Genomic DNA, 10,952 nt, shown 5'->3' with positions numbered 1-10,952 from the left:
CAGAGGAAATACTTTCAGTTCAGCAACTAATTTACTATCATAGATGAAGTTGAGGGTCCATAGGAGGCAGAAAGGGTGAGGTCAAGAGTACTGGTAAAGGTGTTAAACCCAGTGAGGGAAAAAAGAATATAGGAAGACAGAATATTTCAGTTCCATATTCATGTTGTAATTAGTGCTTCTGTGCACTATTACCAAAGCTGTACCTCTCGGCCTGACCTATCTTCTACTTGCTGTGTGTTTCCACATGGATATCCTACATGCATCTCGAAGTTCAACATGCAAATCAAAATTATCTTTCTCGGGCCTCCCTGGTGGCGCAGTGGTTGAGAGTCCGCCTGCCGATGCAGGGGATACGGGTTCGTGCCCCGGTCTGGGAGGATCCCATATGCCGCGGAGCGGCTGGGCCCGTGAGCCATGGCCGCTGGGCCTGCGCATCCGGAGCCTGTGCTCCGCAACGGGAGAGGCCACAAGAGTGAGAGGCCCGCATACCGCAAAAAGAAAGAAAAAAAAAAAAAAAAAAATTATCTTTCTCTATAATTTCAACCCCCTCCAGAGTTCCCTAATTGCTGGTTTTATCTTCCTGAATGCTCAATTTAAAAATTCTTTTCTTACCCTTCATTCAGTTGCTGAATTTTGAATTCTACCTCCAAAATATCTCCCAAGTAAGTCCATGCCCCTGTATACCCTCTGATAATGTCCTTTAAGGCTCTTTTTTAAACCACTGAAATATCCTCAAGTGGCTTTCATGTCTCAAGCTTTCCCTTTCCAAACTGTTCTCTGTATTTTCACCAGTTTTCTTTCTGAAGCAGGAATCTCATTACCTTGCTCATAAGCCTTTGGTGACTCTGCCATGCTTATAGAATAAAGTTGAAACTCTTCAGCATGACATTCAAAGCCCTTCATGTTACTACCCCAATACACCATTCAAGACAGTGAATCTTCCTTCCCTGCACTTCTCTTAAGCTACTGGGTATTCCACATCTTTTCATAACACTGCTAAAACTTTTATCTCTGACAGTGTATTCAACTCTTCTTTGCATGTCAGATACAACTGAATATTTTAAGGCCCCACTCAATGCTACTTCTAATAGGTGTCCCGATTCCCAACTAGACAATCCCTACTCACCAGCATTAGTCACCACCTGCTGGAAGAGACAATGACTTGACTTTTGTTTTTACCTCCTTTAAAAACGTTTCTTGTAGGGTAAGCTTGTATTTCAGTTATGGCCATAATTTCTTCCTCACCCACCTACGCTCTGCCAATTATCCTTGTACAGCTGACCCCTGAACAACTCAGGGGTTGGGCGCACCAACCCCTTGCGGTTGAAAATATGCATATAAATTATAGTCTGACCTCTGTGTCCGTGATTCCTCCATATCCAAGGTTCCACATCCTCGGATTCAACCAACTGTGGATCATGTAGTATTGTAGTATTTACTATTTTTTAAAAATCTGTGTGTAAGCGGACCTGCTCAGTTTGAACCTGTGTTGTGCAGGGGTCAACTATCTCCTGAACATACTTCACACTTAATCCCCCGCCACACTGAATTGTAGACATGCTGCTCAAAAATGACACGAAAGAACAGATATTTCAAACAAGGAGGGGAGGGGTGGTTGAGGCAGTTTTATCCAAGACAGGGACTTTAGTTTCATTGTTAGGATTTTTATAATATGCGGAAATGTGTTATCAAACGTGCATAAATGAGCCGTTTGCTGGAATCATAAGACTGATATGGGAGATGTCAGAACTCACCTAGGCCAACCCATTAGTAGTAATATTTACAATACGTTATTTTAAAAAGCTAAAATTGGGCTTCCCTGGTGGCGCAGTGGTTAAGAATCCGCCTGCCAATGCAGGGGACATGGGTTCGAGCCCTGGTCCGGGAAGATCCCACATGCCACGGAGCAACTAAGCCGGTGCCCCACAACTACGGAGCCTGCGCTCTAGAGCCTGTGAGTCACAACTACTGAGCCCGCGTGCCACAACTACTGAAGCCCACGTGCCTAGAGCTAGTGCTCCGCAACAAGAGAAGCCACTGCAATGAGAAGCCCACGCCGCAACGAAGAGTAGCCTCCACTCACCGCAACTAGAGAAAGCCCGCATGCAGCAACGAAGACCCAACACAGCCAAAAAATAAAAATAAATTAAATAAATTTATTTTTTTTAAAAAAAGCTAAAATTGGTGACTACCAATTGGGGGAATTTTGAACTATGGCCTTAACGCCTAAAATGAGATTTCCCATCTATTTGTAAGGAAGATATTTGCATTTACATGAGCCGGAATGAGGACTCATACAAAATGCCAGTATCATATAGAAGTTCCTTTGCATCCTCAAACCCTTTCCCTTCTTTTCTATAACTGATTGCTTAATATCCCCACTCAAAATTTAGCTACCTCTCTTTATACCACGTCTTGAAGTCCTCCTTAATCACAAAACAAGTCTCCCACACACAAACACATGCCCTGTGTTTTTTGGTAATCTCAAACCATTTAATAATTACGGTTCTCTCGCCAAGCACCGTTTCTGGAAGAAACCAGGTATAGGGCAGAGGTCAGTGGCTTTGAGCTAGGACAGCCCTAACCTTCCCCAGACATCGAAATGCTTTTACTTGAAGACATGCTGGGAGGTGAGGGACAAGGCCTTGGAGGAGTCTAGCTTATCCACCACCCCCACAGCTGTCCTCATAATCCTAACTAACTTCTTTGGCTTGGGTGGGCGCCCATCAGGCCCTCCTTCCCAGGTCCATCCTGGGCCCTAGTGCTGGGGGCAGACGCACAGGCCTGGGGCCTGGAGCCTGGGTTTTGTTCCTTCTCAACACGAAAAGTTGAGTCAGGGCTTTTAAAGAAGGCAGATAAAGACAAAAGCAAATACTGTGGGAGTTTTGAGATAGTTTAAAATCATGTACTACGCAAAAGAAATGCAAATGGTTTTCCCCAAGTGTAGTATGACTGGATCCCATTCAAGTCCCACATTCATACTCGTTTTCTATTAAAATCTGTGAAGGAAAGGGATAATTACATAGTACTGCCTAAAAACCTGAATGCTTGTCCTGATAAAATGTAGATTACTTGCCTAACACCACATTCTAGTCTTTAAATTTATAAACCACCCTAAAATTTGTATTTTAACTTACAAAGCACCTTTAAGTTTGAAAAGTATGGCTCCTGTCAATCTGTTAATATTGTAATTCGGTCTTTTATTACCTTCTTTTCCCTTTATCTTCCTACAAGGACACTAATTACTGAGCACCAAGATTAATGCAAATAAAAGCAGCTTTCTATAGTCTCACTACGTCAGTGGTATGAGCTGAATAAACTCAGTATCAAATTGTACAAATTCACCTAAAGGCAACTTCAGCGTAAAATACAAAACCACATACTGGTATTTGTTTTATAGGGAAGTGCCACTGCATAGCACCATTTTTTCCACTCACATACTACAGTTACAAACCTTTTACCCCTCTGCAATGGTAGTTTTTTAACCAGACCATTAGTTAAAGTTTAGGCCTGGAGCTGGTAACTGCAAACACAAAGTGTGCTCTCTACACCCATGAAACAACACAAAGTATAGGAACACTGGAAGAGATGTTTCAAGACACTCCAGTAGGAGAAAATAATGGCTAAAATAATTGGGCGGCACTATGCTGTGAATTCCTATGTTGAAACCCAACCCCCGAGGTCACAGTGCTAGGAGGCAGAGACTTGGGGAAGTGATTAGGACACGAGGGCAGGAACCCTCGTGAATGGGATTTGCGCCCTTATAAAAGGAGCCCCAGAAACCTCCCTCACCCCTTCTGCCATGTGCACACACAGCAAAAGGACACCATCAGCTATGAACCTCTAAAACTGGGATCTCTCTAGACACCAAATCCACTGATGCCTTGATCGTGGACTTCCCAGCCTACAGAACTGAGAAATACATGTGTTTATAAGCTACTTGGTATCCAGTATTTTGTTATAGCAGCCCAAAGGGACTAAGACATGCTGCTAAATGTTTTAACACCAGAAGTATTCAACTTTTAAATTTAACACCTTCTCACTATATCATCTGTAGTCTATTTCAACCGCTCTTCAAACTATAAAATCTATTACTTTATAATACAACCTACTTCCTTACATCATCCTTTAAAAAATTTAACCATCCTCTTTACCAGTGTTAACACTTCTCTTAGCTAAAAAAGTCTTATCTTCTACAAGGTCGAGAGTGCACTTGTATCTTAGTTTCTCTAAGTGCTTTTTAAAAATCCATCTATAGGGGCTTCCCTGGTGGCGCAGTGGTTGAGAGTCCGCCTGCCGATGCAGGGGACACGGGTTCATGCCCTGGTCCGGGAAGATCCCACATGCCGCAGAGTGGCTGGGCCAGTGAGCCATGGCTGCTGAGCCTGCACGTCTGGAGCCTGTGCTCCGCAACGGGAGAGGCCACAATAGTGAGAGGCCCGCATACCGCAAAAAAAAAAAAAAAAAAAATCCATCTATATATACCTATATGTCAATGAAGTTAACTTTCTCTAAATTCATTTAAGTACAAAGCGTGTTACAGTCAGTGCCAAGAAAAATGGTCGGTTGGGGTGTTGACAAGCTGTATAGTGACCACATCTATTAGAAATTCTCCGATTTTGAGGTGGCTATAACAAGTCATGTCATCCTGGCATTGCTTATTAAGTCAATAGTGATTCTAAGTAAGGTTAGGTAAGTGTCCTCCCTTCTTGTGTGAACCAAAATGATACAAAAAGTTGAGACTTAAGGCTCATTTATTTCTTCCTCAGGACGGTAGCACCTTTCTCATCTATACTACCTTATAGGATCACATATAGCCTCTGAACACCTCTACTTTTTCACATGTTTGAATACTGACCAATTACTCATTACCAATTACTTTTTCCTTTGTATTATTTGGCATAAACTTTGGCCTTGTATAATATAATGAAAAACTATATGGGGAAAATTGTGTTCTAGAATTTCTTACTGGAATAGACTTTATAGATACACTATTGAGTAGAAGTCTGAATTTTAAAGTAAAAATACATATGCTGCCATAACGTCACGCAAGCTTGAGATTCCAAAGTCTCCATCTAATATTTTAACATCAATTATATTTGCTTTGATTCAAGTATCCCATTCAGTATCAATATAAATTTTGCAAATCAAACAAGTGCCGTTTTCTTTCATTGTAAATATGTGGTAAGTCAAATGGTATTTTATGAAACAGCTCAAAAAATAAATGCATATTCTAAGCTATAAGCTAATCAGCTTTACTTTTGCCCACAACCATTTCCATTCATGAGATGGGGAATTCCTCCCCTTAGAGGTAGTAGTGTTAAATTACTGGACCGTCCAGCTTTCAGAGGGAGGATGTACAATTAGTATAGACATTTAGCCAGTAAAATGGAAAGTTAAAATCCATCTCCCAGTTACACATTCAAACATGAAAAAACAATCACACACAAAGAGTCAAGACTAGTTGAAAAGGGGGGGGGCCAAATTATTATTATTTTAAAATTTGATTACAACCGATTTTGTTGGCATTAAAATTTTAAATTTGAATGGATATAAACCAAAACGCAGAAATTAAGTTTGGTAAAAATGGGAATAGCAGTTTTCCGGTAATTACAGATTAGAAGGCAGAAATCAATTTAGAGAAACACAGACAAACCCCATGTTTACAATGATTGTGCCACAGATTTAAAAACTTCAGTAGTGCATTAGTAAACTGTTCACATTGAGATCTTCACCTTGAGATTCGACAGCTGTTTCTTGAAAAAAATCTCAGTACCTTGTGCAAATAAATCGGTCTTTCGGGTGCCTTAGCACACTTAAAATTTCTCCATTGTATATATACAAAACACCTACCATTTGGGTAGGGCAAAATACATACTTTCATAACAAAACTATAATGTACCTCTCAAGTATGAACAATATACACATAATACAGGGTATACAGTATTTACAAAATATAAAATATAATACAAGCTGTTTGTAATTTTTTAAACTCATCTTTTGCCCTTGGATATTGCAACAAGGTAATTTGCCATTTCTGTACCACTGCTTTTCAAGAGTCCAGGGATTTTGGAAAAGCTATGTTTTACATACATAGTGAAATCTGAGATCTAAGTTTGAACTTTTAGGAGAGTTTTTAAGTGTACTGCCATCAACTCCCTATTGTGGTTGGAATTTTCAATGGTGCTTCCCATCCAGTGACTAGGAGGCTTTGGAAGAACACTAGGAGAAGGTGGGTCACTAAACTTTGCCCCAGCATAATTCTCCTTTTGGCTCACTTCAGTTAAAAATGATGATTTCTTCAAATGCTTATTTTTAATATTCTCAGTATTTTTAAAAGGCTTTTTTTCCTGCTTCTGAATTATATCAGATGAAACAGAATTCTGCCAAAAGTTATTTTCATTTCTTTTTGCAGAGGTGATCTTGGTTAGTGGTAAGTTATATTTGCTTTTCTGTCTGTTTATCTTTGGTTGTTCACACAAGTGTATACCATGAACAAGCTGGCCGTGGGGAATGGCAATTTTCTCCGATTTTCCCATCTTTGATTTTAAAACCTACAAAGACAAGGAACATAAAAGTGAATACAGTCTCATGATAAAAATCAGTCATGAACCTCACTATATATCTAACATATTTTCTTTTAAAAAGTTCCCCTGGACTTTAGTTCACTGTCTTGATTAAATGTTTGCTGCACTTATCCCTGGAAGTCCAAATAGGCACACATCTAATTTTACCACTAAAAATAGTTAGTAATCACTGTTACCAGTGCTGATTCTAAAATGTCAAAGAACCCAAGGTAACCAAGTCCACCTTTCTATAAAGAGTAATGAGCTATAATCCAAACATGTATGACAACCTCTTCCTAACTAACAAAGGTCAGCGTTTTTACAGTAGAATATTTCCAACAGAAATTAGGAAAAAAACTATGTTAATAGACACACTACCTTTTAAGACAGGTACTTTAAAAATTATGTCAGAATTGAAATTTGATTAGCAGAAGATTGATTTTAAGTGAGGAAGTGTTTTGATAATGGTTACTAAGTACACACATTAAAAATTATCCCCCCAGCTTGTGAAAACAAAATTTCAGAAATTTAAATACGAAAATACTTACCACTTTCTATCATCTCGTCCAGTTACACATGTAATACATAGTCGGAAGAAAATGCCTTCTGCCTGCCCCCTACTTTCTGTTTTAAAAACTGCTTCAAGAACTTTACTGCCTTAATTTCAGTCGCTTTCCTAACTCAAGTGATCCTTATAAGAAGCCATGAGATGGAAAGACAGGGTAATCTATTCGATCACTGCCCTTTCAACACTTGTAATACGGTAGGGAAGCCAGGACACAAATAGAAAGCCGCAGCACAAGGTAACATAATCCATGTCAAAAGGGTAACTGACAACAGAGCTCCCCGGTTTTTATACCGTTCTAGAAAATAAAGGAATCTTACTAGGAAACAAGTACAAAAACTCGCTTTTACAGTATCATTAATATTACAGAAAAGCCGTGGAACTGAAAGGAACGTATACAAAATTTAAGTAATCACGGTGGACAAATTTAAGTTTTTGCAAGGGCACAGCTAGATAAGCCGCAAATCTCTCAAACCAATATTCTTTCAACAAATGTCAGTAACTTATTTTCATTATCATTATGAAGGTTTTTGAAATTCAAGTAAAAATTCTTTACTTTGATACAAAGGTTACTTTAAGTAATACAGCCACTTAATACCGTTTAAGTTTTAATCAATTTTATCCTAGTCCAATAGCAACTGGGCAGCATATCGTCAATTCAACTGGGAAATCTTCTTTCGGAAACTTCATCATTCTGGACACAAGCAATAAAACTACCTTCCGCTAAGAAAGCCTGGCCCAGTACACCGTGGGGATGCGCAGTAAATGCCGTTCATCTGATAGCCTAGCCCAGAGAACTTATCGCCTCAAAGAGGCAACAGCTCTGCCGCCGCTCCTGCCAACTTTCGAAGTTGAAAAGCACAGCTAAGTAGGTCGGCCCCGCGAGGAGCAGCGCCCCAGGTGGCCCGGCGCCCCACACCGGGCACCTCACAACTCAGCAAAAAGCCAACCGGAAGCGGGCGGCTGCCACCCCATGGCAAACCCCACACCGGGTGGCGAGAGACCGTACGCGCGTCCCGACCAGTCTTGGCGCTCCCAGCGGTCGGGAAGCCGCCAGCGGGCCCGCGCGCTCGCGCTCCCAACCCCCGCCCGGCTCGCCTCCTTCATGGGCGCCGAAGCGCTCCGCACGTAGCGCGCGCTGACGTCAGCCTCCCGCGGGTCGCTTCCTTCTCCCGCCCCCCCCCCAACTCCACCCCGCGCCCAGAACGCCGAAACCCCCTGGAACGCCGCCAGCCTTCTAAATCCGGGCTGTTGCTGGGGCGCAGCCGCTCCTCTCATTGGCCGGCTCCCCGGAGCCAATCAGCAGCGCCAGCGCTGGCCTCCCCTCCCCCCCCCCACCAGCAAGAACAGAGCGGGCGTCACGGAAACTTCCCTCCCGAGTAAACAACCGTCCCTCAACCCTCAACCCGGCCCCTCCCTTCCCGATCCCAGAGCGCAGGGCCCCAAACCTCGCGTCCGGGCTGTGGCCGTCTAGGGGCCGGCACGCCAGCGGTCCCCCCGTCCCACTCGCGGCCCTTACCTCTCTATTGAACGAGGGTTGGCCGGGCGCCGCGGGCGGCAGCGAACCAGGGAAAGGGCTCGCTTCCTCAGTTCGAGCTGCGGTTGCAGGAGCCGGGGCCCAGGCAGCGGCCTGGGCCTGGTCCGGGACTTGCTGCGCTCCGCCGTGGCCCGTCGCGGGGCTCCTCCCGCCCTCCAGGCTCGGTCGGTGCTGCTGGTACTGGTGGAAGCGGCTGGGAAGCTGCCCCGACGGGCTGGCCCGCACCTTCTTCTTTCGCCGCTTCTTTGGTGCTGCCCGAGGGGTGGCCCCCGCTGTGGCGAGGCTGCAGTTGGGCAGAGGTGCCGGGGCGCGAGGATGAGGGGTCAGACAGGGACCATCTCCCCCTAAGAAGTGAGGGAGGAAGAGAGTGGGGGGCAGCCCCCGTGGGTCCGGGATCCGGGGCAAAGGCGGCGGAGCGGTGGTAACCATCGGGAGGGCCCCGAAGTAACCGCGGGCGGAAAAACCCATGGGCGCAAGGCGGCCGCCCAGAACAAGCGGCTCCCGCTGTGGGACAGAAACGACGGTCATAGCACTACGAGGAAAAGTGGCTCAGCAAGAGTAGAAGGAGGAGATAAGGCCAGAAATCACAGGGCGGCGGCGGCGGCTGCTGCTAACAGAGCCCGAGAAAAGAACATACCATGGGTCGGGCGGTGGCGGCGCAGCAACAAATAGCTTGAGCCTCCGCTCCGAGTGTTGTTATCGGAGGCTCCGCCCTACCCCGCCCACCTCTCTGAGAAAGCCCAACCATAATGCGACAGGGAGGCCACGCCCCTCCGGCTCCGCCTCCACCGCCTTGAAGAGGCACACACAAACAACCCGCTTGCTGCAGCCCTGCACAAAGAGCGCGCACTGCGCAGGCGCTGCCATCGGGCTATTTCGGGAAGAGTCAGTCCCGCGAACAATGAAGTTCCGTTTCAGTTCCACCTGCCCCACCCCCCTACCCACTCTTCTTCCTCACCCCCGCACCTCACCCTGAAGGCGGTGGTCTGATGGCTAGATCTAGGCTGAATCTTGGGGATGGGGATGGGGGCGGGAACCAGGGAGAAAGAATCCGGAAGCATCAAGGCCACTGACACCTACTCCCTCGGCCACTGACCTTGGGGAAGTACTTATTTCAAGCCCAACATAATAGCATTATTATTGTTGTTTTTTAATTTTAAAATTTCAGAGTGCACGGTAGGGGTTACATTCGTCGCAGTCGGAAAGAAAACCAGTCCACATTTAAATTACATTTGATGAAGTGTTGCTCACGTTTTTTTTCATTAACTCGGGTGAGGAACGCTGCTCATTAGCCATGGTAATCGGAGTAAAAATTAAGGGAGTGACTTACTGAAATTGGCCTCTTAACGTATAAAAAGTTGTCCATAGATCCGTAATTGCACATTGGAAATGTTACTGATTTCGTACTGTGGGACTCTGGGATCACGAAACAGTGCCTGATACCGAGAAGAAAGCAAAGGAGGAGGCTTGCGTCTCAAAGGGAGAAAGTGAAACAGCTCTGCAACATACAGTGTATTTTGCTAGGTCTGTGTTGATAGAAATTCCTCATCTCCCCGCACTGCGCTCAGACAGAGAAAGAATTGTGGCTATTTTTCAAGCACATATGTGCCATGAACTGTTCTTTACATGAATTATCTCATTTGAACCTCGAAACAACTCTAAGGAATAGGTACTATATTTTATCCCCAGTTTACAGGAGAGAAAACGGGCTTAGGCAAAAAGTACTTGTCAAATGTCATACAGTAAGCCAGTAGCAGAATTTGAACTCCAGGTCTGGTAAGACTAAAATTTTAACACCATCCGTACTACCTGCCACACTAGATTATAGGTTTTTAGAACACCACACTAATCTTAAACTTCTTTGTATCCTACCAGCCTTTAACCAATATTCTTCAGCTTTGTGGTGCTTGATATGTGTTTTGTGATAGAGAGTTGGACAGGGCCTCCCTGGTGGTGCAGTGGTTGAGAGTCCGCCTGCCGATGCAGGGGATACGGGTTCGTGCCCCGGTCTGGGAGGATCCCATATGCCGCGGAGCGGCTGGGCCCGTGAGCCATGGCCTCTGGGCCTGCGCGTCCGGAGCCTGTGCTCCGCAACGGGAGAGGCCACAACAGTGAGAGGCCCGCATACCGCAAAAAGAAAAAAAAAAAAGAGTTGGACAGAGGCAATATCCAGAATAATGCTTCCCAATAACTTTATATAAACTGTTAATACTACATTCCATCATTATTGATTGCTGGACTTTATCATTTTTGCTGGATTTTACTCATTTTTGTGTTTCCAACA

At 44.5% G+C, this 10,952-nt stretch overlaps 1 protein-coding gene across 1 annotated transcript; it reads right to left on the bottom strand.

Annotated features, from left to right (window-relative positions):
- Window positions 1-5,461: 5,461 nt before the first annotated feature.
- Window positions 5,462-9,361, bottom strand: PNRC1 (proline rich nuclear receptor coactivator 1). The gene is made up of 2 exons (XM_081250527.1): window positions 8,651-9,361; window positions 5,462-6,554 (listed from the first exon to the last, which is right to left on the bottom strand). The coding sequence occupies exons 1-2, from the start codon at window positions 9,194-9,196 to the stop codon at window positions 6,111-6,113; spliced, it is 990 nt and encodes a 329-aa protein (XP_081106653.1). The 5' UTR covers window positions 9,197-9,361; the 3' UTR covers window positions 5,462-6,110.
- Between the last annotated feature and the right edge of the window lie 1,591 nt (window positions 9,362-10,952).

Source organism: Mesoplodon bidens (genome assembly GCF_964165515.1).
Source record: "Mesoplodon bidens genome assembly, chromosome: 12".
In the NCBI taxonomy this organism is placed as follows: Eukaryota; Metazoa; Chordata; class Mammalia; order Artiodactyla; family Ziphiidae; genus Mesoplodon; species Mesoplodon bidens.
Note: the sequence above shows the minus strand (reverse complement) of the source record. Positions and strands in the feature narration are given on the sequence as shown.